Source organism: Ornithorhynchus anatinus, chromosome 18 (assembly GCF_004115215.2).
Source record: "Ornithorhynchus anatinus isolate Pmale09 chromosome 18, mOrnAna1.pri.v4, whole genome shotgun sequence".
Lineage (NCBI taxonomy): Eukaryota > Metazoa > Chordata > Mammalia > Monotremata > Ornithorhynchidae > Ornithorhynchus > Ornithorhynchus anatinus.
The window spans coordinates 43926148-43944614 of record NC_041745.1 but is presented as its reverse complement, the minus strand read 5'-3'; the positions used below and the strand labels follow the sequence as shown (position 1 = coordinate 43944614).

At 57.8% G+C, this 18467-nt stretch overlaps 1 protein-coding gene across 3 annotated transcripts; it reads right to left on the bottom strand.

The window, feature by feature from the left end:
- Positions 1 to 528: 528 nt before the first annotated feature.
- FYB2 (FYN binding protein 2) lies at positions 529 to 18351 on the bottom strand. 3 transcript variants are annotated; one of them, XM_029082997.2, is made up of 16 exons: positions 18243 to 18351; positions 11018 to 11489; positions 10308 to 10475; positions 9540 to 9636; positions 8685 to 8779; positions 8296 to 8395; positions 7800 to 7840; positions 7006 to 7072; positions 5595 to 5693; positions 4596 to 4624; positions 4159 to 4222; positions 3380 to 3469; positions 3086 to 3170; positions 2606 to 2762; positions 1844 to 1877; positions 529 to 1465 (listed from the first exon to the last, which is right to left on the bottom strand). In XM_029082997.2, exons 2-16 carry the CDS (start codon positions 11370 to 11372, stop codon positions 1396 to 1398), a joined length of 1551 nt encoding a protein of 516 aa, XP_028938830.1. In that variant the 5' UTR covers positions 11373 to 11489; positions 18243 to 18351; the 3' UTR covers positions 529 to 1395. The 3 variants fall into 3 exon arrangements, with proteins under 3 accessions (XP_028938830.1, XP_039770631.1, XP_039770632.1); XM_039914697.1 differs by having other exon boundaries at positions 529 to 1415; positions 18243 to 18348; XM_039914698.1 differs by lacking the exons at positions 529 to 1465; positions 1844 to 1877; positions 2606 to 2762 and having other exon boundaries at positions 3092 to 3216.
- Positions 18352 to 18467: the final 116 nt, after the last annotated feature.

The window sequence follows — 18467 nt, the reverse complement described above, 5'->3', positions numbered from 1 at the left end:
CATTTTACAGATGAGGAAACTGAGGCCCAGTGATGTTAACTGACCTGTCCAAGGTGTCACCCTGCAGACAAGAGGCGGAGCCGGGATTAGCCCCCAGCCTGGGGTGCTGCGGCTCAGAGCGCAGTGCAGGGAGCAGAGGAGGGAGCTCCCGGAAAGGCCAGCCTGACCTCAGGGGACCACAAGCTCCAGGTTTAATTTGGTCTCTGATTGAACCTCGCTGGATGTACAGACTGGAAATCTACTCAGAAGTGCTTAGACCAGGCACCCTTGGGGTTAATAATCATGGTATTTAGGTGATTACTCTGTGCCAGCTATTGTACTAAGCACTGGGATGGATACAAGCAAATAGGGTGGATACAGTCCCTGCCCCGCATGGGGCTTGCAGTCTTTATCCCCATTTTAGAAATGAGGTAACAGGCCCAGAGAAGTGAGGTGACTTGCCCAAGGCCGTACAGCAAGCAAGTGGCGGAGCCGGCATTAGAACCCACGACCTTCTGACTCCCGGGCCGATGCTCTATCCACTAAGCCTTGCTGGTTTCAACTCTTTATTCCTGTACATCCTCGCCTGTGCGTGCTTGTCTGGGCACGTGCTGTATTCAGCTGCATACGCCCTGCGCTCGCCTGCGCGTGCTTGGCCACCCTGGGCTGGGACCTGGATGGCCCGTGTGACCCCCGGAGAACTCGGTGAAGGGAGCGCGTGGAGTCCTGTCCCTGGAAACGGAGGTTTCCAAGTGAGGCCCGTCCCCGCTGGCCAGGATGGAAGGGGAGGCCACGGGAGGACAGGAAGGGGCCGGTGAGTCCTGGCTCCAGAGGCCCAGAGGGGTGGATAGGCCCTTTCGGGCCTAATACACAAAACCAACACCCAGCAGTGGGCCGACGATGACCGGGGACGGAAGGAGCGTCTTCTGAATCCCCCCCACCAGCCCGCCCATTCCCACCCATCTCCCAGGCCTATCTCTTGGTCACCGACCATGACCAGAGGCAGCAAGACCTCCTGGGCTGGCTGCAGGCATCTGGAAACCCAGGTACTGGACCCAGCTGTGCCCGGCGGCTGGGTGACCTTGGGAAAGGCACTCAGGCTCTCTGGGCCTCAGTGTCCTCTGTCCAGTGTGGATAAGCTCCTGCTCCCCTCCCTCGGAGCCTGGGAACGCTGGAGGATGGAAATGGGGTCCGGTCTGGTGACCAGAGTCAGCGTGGATAAATACGGTCCTTTTCACCGGTTCACTCGGACTCAGTGACCCCAAAATGACCCGAACAGCAGGCAGATTGCAACCTCGCTCAAGTTCCGTCCATCGCCGACCTGGCTCACGGGATCCTGCGTCCGGCGCCAGAGTCCCGGCAGGCTCTCGCCCCGCAGTCAGCAACAGCTGGCGGTCGTGATGGTCGGGGGTGAGTTCAGAGCCAGGCATGGAGCCCTGGGCGTAGGTGCAATGATAACGAGGACTTACTTACCGGCTGCCAAACCCTGGGGCAGATACAGGATGATCAGGTCGGACCCAATCCCTGTCCCAAGAGGGGTTCCCAGTTTAAGACGGAGGGAGGGCAGGGATGATCTCTCCCCATTTTACAGATGAGGACACTGAGGCTTAAAGAAGTCGTGAGACTTGGCCAAAGTCAGACAGTAGGCCAGCGGCAGAGCTGGGATGAGACCCTGGGGACTCCTGACTGTCCACGTGAGGGTGGTGGATGGGAAGGGTTCATTTCCCTTGGGTCTCCCTAAATCCTCCCTCCCTTTGCTCCACGTTCCCCCCAGGTGCCAGCCCCTCCCCGCCTCGCTCGGACACGAGTCGCCAGCACCGGGATGGGTCCCGGGAGACAGGGAGGCCTTGAGCGAAACACTTACTTAAAATCCAGATGCATGATGAGCACATAACCATCTGTGGAGGAGAAGGCAGAGCGGTCAGACACCTCGAAATCAGGTGCCCGTGTCCAGGAGTACAAAAAAACAGGGGAAAGGCCAGAGCTTGGCCATCCGGACATATGTGGACGGAGGGGGAGGGGTAAAGGGGCCACAGAGGAGGTGGGCAGGGCAAACGCGGAATTGCCGATCCCCAACCCCCACCCCCACCCGTTCCCAGGACGAATGGTCCCCGCCGGAGCTACGGGCGGCAGGTTGAGCACCGACAGCAGGAAACGTGTCTTCCTCCCTCCGGTAGGGATGAGCCCCGGGCCTCCCTCCCCATAGGGAACTAGGGGCCAGAAATACCCACTGGTCCGGGGGGCTTGGGTCACTGGGGGAAGAGTCAGGATGGAGAGAAGAGAATTGGGGGTGTCGGATGGTCTGTGCTGGGTCACCGTGGGAGAATCAGGGATGGGGGGAAGGGGGGCAAGAGAGTCAGGGGTGTGGGATGGTCCCCTGCTGGCTCACTGGGGAGAGTCAGAGGTGTGAGATAGTCCATCCCCGACCACGGGGGCTTGTGTCCAGGATAACGAGGACGCCGCTCGTCCCGGTGGCCCCTCGGAGACGGAGCCCTGGGCTGGACGGGCCTCAGTGGAGCTGAGCCTGGACGGCGCCATCAGGGCATGATGGATCCAGGTGGCCCAGAGCCCCAGAGCCCGGTCCAGCCCCACCCGTGCCCCACCCCGCCCCACCCTCGGTGCTTACATTTTCCGGCCGCGTTCCGGCAGATGACGCTGTCGCTCTCGGTGACGTCGATGACGTCCAGCCTCTCGCCCGGCTCCACCTTTAGGTGCAGGGCGTCCGGTGGGCAGCTGCTGGCGCAGGCGACGGCCGTGTTGATGACCAAAATCTCCTTGTCGTACTGAAAGGCAGAGCCGGCCGGTCTCACCCTGCCCACGCCCCCGTGCCTGACCACATCCCACCCGGGCAGAGGCGTGGGGATGGTAGAGACAGATGGGATGTGTCCAGACACACAAAGACACAGAATGGGTCTGTGAAAGCCTGCTCTGAGAGAGCATCTTGGGGGTGGTCTGTCCCTGACAGGACACTGGGCCGGGTCCCCACTCCTAGCCCCAGCAGGCTCCGGCGGCCACCGCCTGACCATCCACTGCCCGGCCAGGGGGTCCTGCACCGGGCCCGATACCTGAGGGAAGACCCGCTCTGGGAGACAGCACGGCCACGAACCTCAAATCGCTCCCGAAAAATCTTTTCTTCTTTGATTGCCACTTTGCTCTTTTGCGGGTCCTGCTTTGTCATTCGGAAGAAGTTTCTAGGGGACGGAGCAGGGGCGGGGACGTCGACCGTTCGGGATGGACCTGCTCCCACACAAAATCCCACCCCGCAGCGGATCCAACACTCAAGGTCGCGACGATCCCACCCCAGCCCCGGAGCGCACACGGCCACGTCTCACCAACCACGAGACCCTCCGCCGGCCACCCGGGTCCCTCTGCAGTCGGCTGAGTCGCCTTTGCCCCTAACCTTTCTGGCCCTCTGGCTTTCTGCTTCTCCTTAGTCTCTCTGGCCCCCTGGAATTTCCACTTCTTCGTTTTCAGTTTCTCCTCTTGTTCCCTAAGGAGAGAAATCAGAACCCACGATGGGAATACAAGTCATTCATTCAATAGTATTCCATTCAATAGTATTTATTGAGCGCTTACTATGTGCAGAGCACTGTACTAAGTGCTTGGAATGTACAAATCGGCAACAGATAGAGACAGTCCCTGCCCTTTGACAGGCTTACAGTCTAATCGGGGGAGACAGGCAGACAAGGACAATGGCAATAAAAATAAATGAAATAAAATGGCAATAAGTCCTGCAACCATGACGCTCCACCTGGTCAGCGTCGTGGTCTGTTCATGCTGTGGCTGCCCACTCCCGTTTGTTGCCGATCCCGGTCGGCCACACCTGGGTCTTTCTGGCCCAGAAGGGGCAGCGGGGTGCTGGACCATAATATTGGTCGTGTGTTGCATTGTGACTGTCCTAGGGGCAGTGAGAATGCAGAAATCCAGACTCTTGGGGGTGACCCACGGGGTCTGCCCACCCTCCCCGCTTCCCCCAGGACCGGTGCATCCCACCCGGGGCCCTGTAAACCTCGGCACCTCATCTGAGCCGTCGCAGGGGAGGCTGACCGCCGGAAATAACACCGCTGGGCGCGGAGATGCCCGGTGCTGGTCTGTGCCGCCAAAGGCGGCAATGTACCCCCCGGTCTGGGGCCGGAGGCCAGAGTCTGCCCGCGGCCGGGCGGAGCCGGGCAGACTCACCTCAAGTCTCGGGGATCACCTTCATCCACGTCATCGTAGGCCGTGGCCTCCTGAGACCTAAAGTCTGCGATCAGAAATGGGGGCCACCCTTCAGACAAATTGGGCAGTGCCTCTGCCCCCCACTGCCCTCTTCCACCCCTTCCCAATTGCCCCTCACTCTCAACTCTCCCTCCATCCCCTACCTCCAGTCTGGAGCTCCATCCCAACCAGACACACTCCATTCTTCCCGCCCTTCAAATCCCTCCTGAAACTTCTCCTCTGCCAGGAGAACGGAGACCTGCTGCCCCCTCTCCCCCGATCCAAACTGACCCTTTAAGTCCAGGGAGCCTCTAACACGGGCACGGCTGCTCTCCGCCTCTTCTCCCTACCCCTTCCCTGCATCCATCCCTCTCCACCCCCTCCCCCTTGTCACGAGGCCGGGACGTACGGGCACTTACTTAGATTGGGCAGGGAGGCGGATAGCATGCTGGGAAGGAAGGGGATTGGGGGGGCAAAGAAGGGTAAGGTTAGGACCGGTGCAAGACCCAGACAGAACAGAAGCACTGTGTGCCCCCTCCCGGATTCTGGTTCTGGGGTCCGAGGTCCTCGGCCCCAGCCCCTGCCCACCCCCTGCTGCGGCCAAAGCCCATCTGCTGGGAGGAGGAGGTCAGATCGTCTTCCCTGATTCTGGAGGGAATAGAGACTCCACCACGCTGGTAGGAGGGGACAGTTTGCTCTAAAAATCAAATATTAAAGCAAGGCTGCTTCAACAGACATATATCGCAGTGGCATTTAAGCACCACCTTGCAAGCAGAGTGTTGTGCCAGGCACCCACTCTGTGCACAGAATCGTGCCGAGCACTTTCTCCGGGCAGAACACTGTGCTTGGGGTAAGGGGACTTGTGCCAGACACCTACTGTGTGCAGAGCGCTGCGCTGGGCGCCCGTGCAAATACAATAGAGGCGGAGGCCGCAGTCCCTTCCCCAAGGCTGTTGCAATCTGATGGATCGATTCAAGGACTCGGGCCCTCCCCGACCGCTCTGGGCGGCACCGGTCAGTCAATCATATTTATTGAGCACTTACTGTGTGCAGAGCACTGTACTAAACGCTTGGGAGAATACGAGCACTGACAAGCTCCCTTTGTCCATCCCCCCCCTCAGCCCCACAGCACTTATGTACATATTTGTAATTTATTTCTTTATATTAATGTCTTTCTCCTCCCTTCTAGACTGTTGTGAGCAGGGAATGTGTCCGTTTATCGTCGTATTGAAGTCTCCCAAGTGCTCAGTACAGTGCCCTGCACACGGTAAGTGCTTAATAAATACGATTGAACGAATGAATGAATACAATAGAACCAAAAACAGACACAGTCCCCGAGTCGTCGCCCCGGTCCGCTCCTGCCGGCAGGAGGGGGCCCAGCCGACGGATCGCCCCAGTCGCTGGAGCGCCGGTGCCTACCTCAGGGTCATCTTGGACTTGACTTTCTTCATCTTGAATTTCTCCTTATCTTTCCTGAAAAATCTCCCCAACCCCCTTGGGGTCTTGCCACCGTCCCGGCTGCAGGGGAGACAGAGACAGCGGGAAGTCCGGCTGTGTCCGGGTGGCGTTGGGTGGGGAACTCGCAGCCTCCTCTGACTTCCCTCAGGGATCACCTGCTGGGGTGGGGGGCTCTGACAGAGCCCCCAAGTATGAGCCAAGACCCTGAGCACAGATAATTATTGCACCTCCATCCCTGGAGGCGGGGGGGAAGGCGAGGAGGGCACCCCTCCCTCATTTCCCAGGAGAAGATTCCCAGTAACCGCCACCCAAACCTCCCCTGGCTTCCTCCACAGGCTGGTGGAGAAGGGCTTTACCCAGGACAGAACATGAGGGATGCAGGGACACTTGTCTGCTGTGTGACCTTGGACAAGTCACTTCACTGGGCCTCAGTTCCCTCATCTGTAAAATGGGGATTTAGACTGTGAGTCCCATATGGGACAGGGACTGTGTCCAACATGATTTGCCGGTATCCACCCCAGCGCTTAGTCTAGTGCCTGGCACAAACGAAGACCTCAATCATTATTATAATTAGGGCACTGCCTTCTCTGGTGCTCCCCGCTTAGAATATGAGCTCCGTGTGGGACAGGGCATGTGTCCAGCATGATTATCTTGACTCTCCCCCAGAGCACAGCACAAGTACTTGATACATTATAAGCACTCCAAAAATTCTATTATTATCATCATCATCTTCATTAGGGATTGGGGACAGGGTGGTGAGTTCCTATTGCTTAAGTGACTCAAAGTGCTTGAGTGGAAATTGGGGAAAATTTGTTGGGAAGAAAAGAGATTAAGCAGGGAAAACCTCTTGGAGAAAGTACAATAGTAGAGCTATTTGTTAATAGTAATAATAATGAAAATAATTACTGTTTATTAAGCGCTTACTATGTGGCAAGCACCATAGGAGGTGCTGGGGTAGATACAATGATAATCAGGTCGGACACAATCCCTGACCCACATGGGGCTCACGGTCTAAAGGGGAGGGAGAACTGGGACTTAATCCCCGTTTTACAGGAGAAAGCTGAGGCCTAGGGAAGTTAAGTGAGTTGTCCAAGGTCACGCAGCGGGTCGGTGGTGGAGCTGGGATTAGAACTCAGGTCCCCCGGCTCCCGGGGCCGGTCTCTTTCCACTAGGCCACGCTGCTTCTCGCCTTCTTCTCATCTTCGCCTCTGGGTGCCCTGCAACAGTTTCCTCCCCAGCCCACTCCCCCTCAGTCTGAATGATCACTAATTCCCGATTGGCAGGGGTTTGAATTAAGGAGGTTTTCTGGCAGATGCCGAGATTGAAAACCATCTTCCGGACGGCAACCAGAGGCCAGGGGCTGGAAACTCACTCTGTGATCTGCGGACAACTCTCTTCTCCACCGACACCCTCATCCTTTTCATCGCTGCCTCCTGCAACTACAGATGGACCCACCGGGCCCTCCTTCATTCAATCATTTGTATTTATTGAGCGCTTACTGTGTGCCGAGCCCTGCACTGAGCGCTTGGGAGAGGACAATACAACAATAAACAGGCACATTCCCCGCCCACAACAATTGATTCCCCGCTCTATCATCATCTCCACGCTCAGAATCCCGCACCCTGTGCTCAACCCCGCCTCCGACCCTTCCCTGACCACTTCCGGGGTGGGGTAGTGGCTGGGTCGGGATGGTAAGGGAAGGTGTGGATCGACTGATGCCAATGTCTTGGCCCATTTGTTCTTACAGTCCAGATAATAATTACAACAATAATAATAATGGAGGAATTGGTTAAGCGCTTATTCGTGTGCTAAGCACTGGGAGAGATAGAAGTCCATCGGGTCGGACAGTCCCTGCATCTCCTCCCCTGATCCGATACCCTCGAGCGACCCCCGCCCTACGCCAACTGTACCCCGCCCCCGGGGGGCGCCCAATAAACCCCGCCCCCGGCGATGACCTTGATGACAGTGACCAATCCGTAAAGGCCGGAGCAGGAGGGAGGTGGGTTGCCCACGGCCCAGGAGAGGAGGCGCTGAGAGGGGAAGACTGTTGAGGGGGCGGGGGAAGCAGGCTGCCCAAAGCTGGAGTCTCGGGATTCCCGGGACGCTCGGGGGGTACCCGGGGAGTGGGGAAGACCTCTGGGAATCTTGGGGTTCCCTGGGACTCACCGCCTCCGGAAGAGAGCGAGGGGAATGGAGTCAACTGCGGCCTATGAGAACGAAAGCATGAAACACCACCGACGTCCAGCTGCCGTCCATCCGGCCATCCGGCCCCTGACAGAGGGTGTCCAGGATAACCTCTGGCCTGCCCATCCCTGCCCTCGAGAAGCCCCCAGTCGATCGTGGAGGCCAAAGCCTCCGCTTGGCCGAGGGTCCGGCTGAGGGCTGGTGGTCCCATGCAGAGGTGGTCACTCATCCTTGCCCCTTCCTCTCTTCCTCTGACCGGCTGGACTGGTCACTCCTACTTCTCTTCCTCATCCCGGATGGTCAGCGCGATCATCCTACTTGTCCCCCCACACCCTCCCTTCAGGTCAGAGTGGGCGCTCGCCCGTTTCTCTCCTTATGGCCGCAGTGGTCACCCCACCGCCTCCCTCCAGCTGGCCAGAGCGGTCACCTCTCCCGGCTCCCTCTGGACAGCCTCTGGACGACAGGCCGGGACACTCACCTCTCCCACATCAGGCACTCGACATCATCGTACATGTCGTCGTCCCTGGCGCCGGATGCTGGACTTTGTCTGTGTCCATTGATGGGGTTCACAAAGCCCCCTGGAAACGGGACAATGGGTCTGTCCACATTTATCGCTTGTCCATTACCTGCCCACAGATGACCAACTAGGCTGGATGTCCCCTGAGGGTAGGGATCACGTCTACCAATTCTACGGTTCTCTTCCAAGGGCTCAGTACAGGGCTCTGTACACACAGTAGACTGGAAGCTCCTTGAGGACAGGGGTTGTGTCCACCAACTCTATTCTCCTCTCCCAACTGCACACTACTGTGTTCTGACCACGGTAGACCAGAAGCTCCCAGACAGCTCCCAGGGCCCCAGCAGACTCACCGCCCACCCTTGGGTCCGGGGCAGCCCCTGCCGGCTGCGGGTTCGAAGCTGTCCGGAGCTGGTAGTCAAGTTGCTCGGGATTCTCATACGTGGAGCTGAGATCGACCAGAGACATGGTTGTGGAAGGGGTCGGGGGCCCGGACAGAAGGACTGCTTTCCTCCTGCAGCCGTGGTGCCGGATACCCACCGACCCGATGAGCAGAACCTAGTACTGGCCCTGAGGGGAGGGTCAGCTCCTACCTATCCACTCCCCTGCAGACCGCCCACTCTATCCTCCGAGGGGGTACGTGCCATGGGCGGGGTTCTGTTCTGGGCTCCCACCGACCCTACCAATGGCTGCTCTGGACTCCCTTCCCCTCCACCCCGCTACCAAGAGCAGGGTGAACTCTCCTCCCCCACTCCCACCAAGGGCAGGGTGCTGTTTTGGACTCCCTTCTCTCCCTACTCCCTCCACCAAGGGCAGGGTGCTGTCCTGGACTCCCCTTCTTTTTGTGGTTGCCCCGGGCAGTCGTCTCAACCCTCCCCTCTGACCGGGCCTGAAGCTCCTGCTGCAAAATTGGCCCTTCACTCCTTCCAGGAAAAGCTTGAGTTCCCCTGCTGTCCTCCTCAGCTGGGGGTCCCAGGGGCTCGCCCCCCATCTTGGGCAAGGTGGGCTCTGGGCCCCGACGCCCCCAAGCCCAGATCTGGTCGAGAGTCGGGGGCTTCACGTCGTTCCGGATTCCTCTCTGCCCTCCTCCCTGCCTGGGGTTTCCCACAGCCACCAGCGCCCGAGGGACTTGGGCCACCGCTCCCGGGACTGCCCGCTGCCATCCGACTGATCCCAAGAGGGGGTCGCAGCGGGCATCTGGCACTTACTCACTGGGGCTCCAGTCTTCCTTGGCGGGGGCGGGGGTGGGGGCAACCGCAGAAGCGGCCGAGGTGTTGGGCAGACAACCAGGTCTCCACCTCAGACCTGCAGACAGAGCAAGGGGTCTGTGGGACCGAATGGTAATAATAATAATAATAACGGTATCTGTCAAACGCTAACTCTGTGCCAGGCACTAGACTAAGCCCTGGGGTGGATGCAAGCAAATCGGGCCGGTCACAGTCCCTGTCTCATGCTGGGCTCACAGTCTTCATCCCCATTTTACAGATGAGGTAACTGAGGCCTGGAGAAGTGGCAGACAAGGTCACTGAGCAGACAAGCGACAGAGCTGGAACTGGAACCAACGACCTTCCGACTCCCAAGCCGGTGTTCTATCCACTAAGGCACGCTGCTTCTCAAGTGCGAGTGTGTGTGTGAGATGGCCCCTGAGCCCTCTGTGCCGGGGGAGCCCAGCTAGGCACGGCCCAGTGGGACTCGGGAGAGCTGGGTTCGAATCCCAGCTCCGCCCCTGGCCTGCTGTGTGACCTCAGGCAGGTCACCGCCCCTCTCTAGGCCTGTTTTTTCCTCATCTGTCAAGTGGGGATGAGATCCGGTTCTCCCTCCCCACAGCTCAGACCGGAGCCCACGCTCAGACAGCACTTTGTGGCAGGAGGGTCTGGGCCAGGGTCTGGGGCCCAGATGCCCGGAAGCGACAGCCCTGCCCGTGGCACTGACGTGCCCGTGGCACAGATCCCGGCGGAATCCCAGGCTCCCCTCACCGAGAGATCGTGTTCGGGGGGCTAAAGGCGGGGTCAGCGCCGAGTGCTGGAATCCGTGGAGCGTCACTTCCAGAGGGCGGAGGGGCTTGGAGGGCGGTGGGCCCAGGGTCTCCAGGGCAGGGAGGGGGCGCCGTCTGGGTGGCCGGAGGCTTCCAACCGCCGCACGGCCTGTCAGAGGAATGATCGCCTGAGCACGAGGTTCCCGGCTTTGGATCCCGCCCCTGTCCTTGCCCGTCTGGAGCCAGGTGCTTCGGTTTCCTCCTCTCTATAGAGAAGCAGCGTGGCTCAGTGGAAAGAGCACGGGCTTGGGAGTCAGAGGTCATGAGTTCGAATCCCGGCTCTGCCACTTGTCAGCTGTGTGACTGTGGGCGAGTCACTTCACTTCTCTGTGCTTCAGTTACCTCATCTGTAAAATGGAGAGTAAGACTGTGAGCCTCACGTGGGACAACCCGATCACCCTGTATCTACCCCAGCGCTTAGAACAGTGCTCTGCACATATTAAGCGCTTAACAAATATCAACATTATTATTACAATGGGGATAAGATCCCCACTCTCCCTCCCTCTTAGGCCGGACGCCCCGGGGAGGCGGGGGACTACGTCCAGTAGGATTATCCTGTATCGGCCCCGGTGTTTGGCACGGAGTAAAGGCCCAGTAAATTCCGGGTTGGTCACACTGGTTATTTTGAGGGGCTGGAGGAGGTGGACAAACCCTGAGACCCGCTGGACATCTCTCTTGGCTTGTGGGGTCCCTCTGGCCGGGGAATCCTGGGGGTCTCAGCCCCCACCGATGTGAGCCCCGCAGGTTGGGTGGTAGGGGTGGTCCCGGCCCCTGGCCCCGTCAGTCTCCAAGGGGAGATGCCCCCCCTGGCCAGCCTGGTCAGGAGTGGGGGTGGGCGGGTGGTCTCTGCCGCTGCCGCAGCCTCCTCCCATATGCGCAGCGTCTCGCTGAAAGTGCGTCGCTCGGGGCTGCTCCCGACCACCGTGGTCATCACCCTGGGGCTCAGGTCCATTTTGCCCTGGGACCGGGCCCACGCTCTGGGTGGGCCCCCCACTTCTCTGGGCATCCGGGCAGGGTCGGGATCCAGGTGGCTGTGTCCGGTGGTCTCTCCCGGGGGTCCCGCCGTAGCCTTGCTCTGGAACCGGGCTCGGAGGGCCAGGAAGGACAGGGTCCCCACCTCTTCCTGAAACATGACAGGGCAGGGGATGGGGGTGTTATCCGGGCGGGAAGAGAGGGAAGGAGGGTTCTCTAGATCTCCCGGCTGGCCAGATGGGCCTTCCTCGAAGAAGGACATGGGCGGGAGAGGTGGCCGGCCCTGATCCCCACCATCTCTCCTCCTCCTTTCAACTTCCCTCTCCCACCTTTCCCCCGCTCATTCTCTTCACGTCCCAACTCACTGCATCCTCTTTCTCCTCTTCCCCCATCCCTGACCCCTTGTCAAATAGTAAGGTTATGTACTGAACTCCTGTGTGTAAAGTCCAGGGATCAGTCTACTAACTCTTCTGTCCTCTCCCAAGTGCTCAGGACAGTGCTTTGCACACAGTAGACTGTAAGGTTGTATCGTCCAGATACGGGGAGGGGCAGGGTATAAGGATTTGCTGTGGGGCTGGGGGTGAGTATCCATTCATTCATTCATTCATTCAGTCGTATATATTGAGCACTTACTGTGTGCAGAGCATCGTACTAAGCATTTGGAAGGTGAAATACAGAAATAAAGAGAGCTAATCCCCGCCTCAAGGGGCTCAGTGCTTAAGGGGTGTACTGCCTCTAGACTCAGAGCTCACTGTGGGAACGTGCCTACCAATTCTGTTATATCATACTCTCCCAGGTGCTTAGAACAGTGCTCTGCACCCAGTAAGCACAAAATATACCCGATTGACTGAATAGTCGGCCCAGAGGGGACAGCGAAGAGGGTGGGGTGATTATATGCTCCCAAGCGCTTAGTACAGTATTCTGCACAAATTAACCCTCGAGTAAATCCGATTGACTGAGTGACTGAAGGCTTCCTGGAGGAGATCCTGATTTCAGAGGGCTTTTGGGGCGGGGGGAGAGCGGTAATCGGTCGAATATGAATGGGGGGGGTGTTCCAGGCGGGAGGGAGGATGTGGGCGAGGGGGTCGATGGTGAGAGAGTCGAGATGGAGGTATAATTCAGTAGAGGAAACCAACACAGAGGAAACTGAGGTACTGCCTTATCACGCTCCGATACACCCATACCCCCTTAGCTAAAACCCACAAACCAGGACTTATTATTGTAATGCTTATTAAGCACTTATTACGCGTCAGGCACTGTTCTAAGGGCTGAGGCAGATACAAGCTAATCAGGTTGGACACAGTCCCCGTCCCATATGGGCTCTCTGCACACAGTAAGCGCTCAATAAATACGATTGAATGAAGGAATGAACAGTTTCAGTAGGAGGGAGAACGGGCATTTAATCCCCATTTTGCCGATGAGGAAACTGAGGCCCAGAGAACTGAAGTGACTTGCCCCCGGTCACCTAGCAGACAAGTGGCAGAATCAGTCAGCTGTATTTCTTGAGTGTTTACTGTGTGCAGAATACTGTACTAAGTGCTTGGGAGAGTTCGATATAACAGTATAACAGACGCATTCCTTGCCCACAAGGACTTTACAGTTAAGAGGGGGAGAGGGGCATTAATAGAAATAAATAAATGACAGATATAAGTGCTGTGGGGCTGAGAGGGGGGATGAATAAAAGGAATAAGTCAAGGCGGCATAGAAGGGAGTGGGAGAAGAGGAAAGGAGGGTGCAGTCAGGGTAAGTCCTCTAGGAGGAGACGGGCCTTCAATAAGGCTTTGAAGTGGGGGAAAAGTAATTGTCGGATTTGAGGAGGGAGGTAGTTCCAGGCCAGAGTTACGGCGTAGGCCAGAGGTCGGCGGTGCGATAGACGAGATGGAGATACGGTGAGACGGTTGCCATTAGAGGAGGGAAGTGTGCCGGCTGGCTTGGAGAAGGAAACCAGAAAGGCGAGATGGGAGGGGGCAAGGCGATTGAGGGCTCTAAACCGACGGTGAGGACTTTCTGTTGGAGGCGGAGCTGGATGGGATAGCACAGCCGGGTTTGGAAAGATTCAGGGCCCGGGAGTCGGTCTAATCCCAGCTCTGCCAATTGTTTGCAGCGTGACCTTGGTCAAGTCAATTCACTTCTCTGTGCCTCTCCTGTTCTCCCTTCTACTTAGATTGTGAACCCCACGTGGGACAGGGACTGTGTCCAACCTAATTAACTCGTATTCACTTGATGATGTTGGTATCTGTTAAGCGCTTAGTGTGCACCAAGCACTGTCCTTCAAGCGTTTGACACGCAGTAAGGGCTTAACAAATATTATAAAAACAAAAGAGTGCCAGAAGAGGTGGGCCGCGGCCTGAGGGTAAGACCCTGGCCCACCCACGAAGCAGAGGAAACCCTAACGGGCAGCGCATGGGTGCAGACACGAAGCGGAAGGTAGAGAACCCTATAAGACCCGAGTTCGAGTCCCTCATCTGCTGGCAGAGTGCTGTGTGACCTCAAGTAGGTTTGGGAAGGTCTCTGGGCTTCAGGTCCTTCCTTTGGGGGCCAGAAGGGTGGGAGCCGTGGTTTCCCTTGCGGGGGTCTGCGAGGGGTCGGGCTGGGGCTGGGGATGGAGGGGAGACCTCCCCCCCTTCCTCCCACACACTTTCTCCTCCTCCTCTTCCTCCGTCCAGGCCGGCCACAGAGGGGTTGGCTGGCCCAGGTGGGATGTGAGGGAGGCTGGGTCCTGGGGGGCTGGGGAGCAGAGGGGGTGACGGTCCCCCCCTCCCTCCTCCTCTTCCTCGACCTCCCCCCTCCCCTCCCCCGGTTTAGCGGCAGGCAGCCCCCGCTGCCCGGCCTGCACCCTGTCTGCACCGCAAACGAGCCGGGGATGGGACCCGCCCGGGCCCCCAGGACCCTCCACCCCGGTCCCCCTTCCTTACCCCGTCCATGGCCTCGCTGCCCCCCGGGGCGTCACCAACTCGGTCCCCCCGCCGCCTTCTCCAACTCCTCTTTCCTCCTCCTCCTGTCCCTTCTTCTCCTCCTCCTCTCCCTCCTCCTCCTCCTGTCCCTCCTTCTCCTCCTCCTGTCCCTCCTTCTCTTCCTCCTCTCCCTTCCACCTCCTCCTCCCCCCGTCCCTCCTCCACCCCCCGTCCCTCCTCCACCTCCCCTCCGTCCTCCACCTCCCCTCCGTCCTCCTCCTCTCCCTGTCCCTCCTCCTGTCCCTCCTCCTGTCCCTCCTCTTCCTTCTCACCCCTCCTCCTCTCCTCCTTCTCCCTCCTCCCCCTCCTTCTCTCCCTCCTCCCCCTTTCCCTCCTCTTCCTTCCTCCTCTCCCTCCCCCCCCGTCCCTCCTCCTGTCTCTCCTCCTCTCCTCTCCCTCCTCCTGTCCCTCTCCCCTCCTCCTCCTCCTCCTCCCGCGGCCTCGAAGCCCCAGTGCCCGTTCAGAAATCTCACCCAGTCACCCAGCCAGGCGCCGGCTCCTCCCTCCTGCCTCCTCTCCTGCCTCCTCCCTCCTCCGGCGCCAGTTTGGAGACACCTGGAGTCCGCAGGTGTCCCCTGGGCCCGCCCCCTCCCTCCCACCCCCCAGCGGTGCCCACCGGGGCCGGGGTGCCAGGGACAACCCCCATCCCACCTCTGCCCAGCTCGTTAGGGGCAGGGAATGTGTCAGTTTGTTATAATCATAATAATAATGGCATTTGTTAAGCCCTTATTATGTGCAAAACACTGTTTTAAGCGCAGGGGTGGGGGATGCAAGGTGATCAGAGTGTCCCACGTGGGGCTCACAGCCTCGATCCCCATTTTACAGATGAGGGAACTGAGGCACGGGGAAGTTAAGTGACTGGCCCAAAGCCACCCAGCTGACAAGGGGCGGAGATGGGATTAGAACCCATGACCTCTGACTCCCAAGCCCGAGCTCTTTCCACTGAGCCACGCTGTCCTCTCCCAAGCACTTAGTAAAGTGCTCCGCACACCGTAAGTGCTCAATAAACATGATGGAATGAAATAAGTGGCCGGTAAATAAAGCTGAATGAATGACTGATGCACCCTCAACTGAAGCGGCTGCAAATCCAGGCTGGCCCCCTCCCCTGGGGGACCAAAGGGCAGGACTGGGGCCCGGCAGGGCAGGGCTGAACTGTGCCCTCCCCGGGTGGCGGTGAGAGGGTTTCAGGGTCCATGGGCACGGCCCCGGCCCCGCCCCCACCTGCTGGGTGACCTTGGGCCAGTCATTCGACCTCTCTGAGTCCCACGTTCCTGCTCTGTAACACGGGGACCCAAGGGGCTGGACCGGGGGCCAGGCCGGACTGGGGGCAGCTGCCCCTCCGGGGCCAAGGGGCCGGCGTTGGGGGTCCGGGACGGGTCACTCTGAAAGCAGGATCCTCCCCCCTTCAGCCTCCATGAGTTTCAGCCTCCGTCATATTTCTTGAGCCCTTCCTGTATGCGGAACACTGTCCTGAGCGCTTGGGAGAGTTCGATACAACTGTAGCTTGTTGTGGGCAGGGAATGTCACGGTTTCTTGTTGCGTTGTACTTTCCCAAGCGCTTAGGACAGTGTTCTGCACACGGTAAGCGTTCAATAAATATGACTGAATGAATGAAAGAATGAATAATAAAGAATCACATTTCCTGCCCACTCCAGGGGTCTTCTCCCCACCCCCCACCCCCTGGTCTTCTCTCTCATCCACTCCTTGGCCTGAAGTTGCCACACATGAACACACGGACACACACACACGATATGTACAGACTCACAAATGTAATGCAACCTCTGCATTCACAGTCACACAGTAAGAATAATAATGATGGTATTCATTAAGCGCTTACTATGTGCCAGGCACTATACTAAGCGCTGGGGTGAATACAAGCAGATCAGGTTGGACACTGTCCCTGTCCCACGTGGGGCTCACAGTCTCGATCCCCGTTTTACAGAGGAGGTCACTGAGGCCCAGTGAAATGAAGTGACTTGCCCAAGGTCACACAGCAGGCGGAGCCGGGATTAGAACCCATGACCTTCTGACTCCCAAGCCGGCGCTGTAGCCACTCTGCCGTGCCGCGTTCCCCAACAGTTTCACATAACACCAGATGTGTACACCCAAAGCTTCAGACACACAGTGACAAGCAAGAAGCAGCACGACCTAGGGGAAAGACGGCTGGCCTGGGAGTCGGGACCTGGGTTCTAATCCTGCCTCTGCCAGTTGCTCGCTGTGTGACCTTGGTCAAGTCACTTAGCTTCTCTGTGCCACGTGTTCCTCAACTGTAAAACAGGGATTCAGTACCTGTTCTCCTTCCTACTTAGGACTATGAGGCCCCTGCAGAGCAGGGACTGGGTCCGATCTACTTGGTTTGTATTCATTCATTCATTCCATCCTATTTATTGAGCGCTTACTGTGTGCAGAGCACTGTACTAAATGCTTGGAAAGTACAATTCGGCAACAGATAGAGACAATCCCTACCCCACAACGGGCTCACAGTCTAGAAGGGGGGAGACAGACAACAAAACAAAACAAGTAGACAGGCATCAATAGCCTGTCCTGCACCTTCCCCAGCACCTAGAACACCGTTTGACACACAGAAAGTGCTAAACAAGGACGATAAAACAAACAAAACAGTGACCCTCTCACTAAGGCACACCCACGAACTCACATTCATAGCCATACATACACACACGGCCTTGCACAGACACACACTGACACGGATACACTGACACGGTGGATAGAGCACAGGCTTGGGAGTCAGAAGGGCCTGGGTTCTGATCCCAGCTCTGCCGCACGTCTGCTATGTGACCTTAGGCAAGTCACTTTACTTCTCTGGGCCTCAGTTACCTCATCTGTACAATGGGGATCAAGAGCGTGAGCTCCGTGTGGGTCAGGGACTCTGTCTGACCTGATTAACTTGTACCTACTCCAGTGCTCAGGACAGTGCTTGGCACATAGTATGTGCTTAACCAGTACTATTATTATTATTATAATACACATCCACACAGACACACACCTGCACATACGTACATTAACAGGGATACACTGGGAAGCAGCGTGGCTCGGTGGAAAGAGCCCGGGCTTGGGAGTCAGAGGTCATGGGTTCGAATCCCGGATCTGCCACTTGGCAGCTGTGTGACTGTGGGCAAGTCACTTAACTTCTCTGTGCCTCAGTTACCTCATCTGGAAAATGGGGATTAAGACTGTGAGCCTCACGTAGGACAACCTGATTACCCTGGATCTCCCCCAGCCCTTAGAACAGTGCTCTTGCACAGAGTAAGCACTTAACAAATACCAACATTATTATTATTATTATTATTACACTGGCATGGATACACACCCATACAGACACACACTTGCACAAACACACACAATGACATGGATACACTGCCGTGGATACACACCCACAGACACACATACACACACACCCAAATACACTGCCATGGGTACAAATCCACATAGACACACACGTCGACATGGATACACCGATACAGATACACGGCCACACAGACACGCATTCGCACAGACACACAGACACCCCAGATACTCTTCCGTCTTCCCCTTCCCCGACACAAAGACGCTCGTCGGGGTACAAACAGTCACAGAGATACCCAGATGCCCACACCCACATTCCCCCAGACAGATCACGCTGCTTTTCGAGTCTTCCGTTCGGCTCCGATCAGGCCTCCGGGCCGCTGGACCTTGGGCGGACTGGTTCTCGAAAACCGCTCCCTGAGTCTGGTCCCTGTGCAGTGGCACGCACGTCGCACGTATCGCACACATCACGTACCCACAGGCACAGCCGTTTAAGCACACTTAGGCACACCCTTCTCACAGTCGCACACAATAAAACGCACAATCATAGGGTCTCACAGATCCCCTTCACCTGCCCTTCCAGAGATGCCCACAGGCAAGCCAACATTCAGGCATACACAGGAGACCACACACACACAGACACTCACCCTCACACGGGGTACTGAGGCCGGGCTCCTGTTCTCAGATTTTCCCAGCTGCCCTGGTCAGAGAACCCCCAAAACTGCCCGTCAGCCCTGGGCCCACCTCCCCTGGGCGGAGGGGCCCCGGGGGACTTTCCAGGTGAGCTCAAGGGTCGGCCACCTTCCCAGCAGCCACAGCAGGGGCCCTGTTGACCCTGAGGCCCTGAGGCAGTGACCGCTCGATGATCTCCC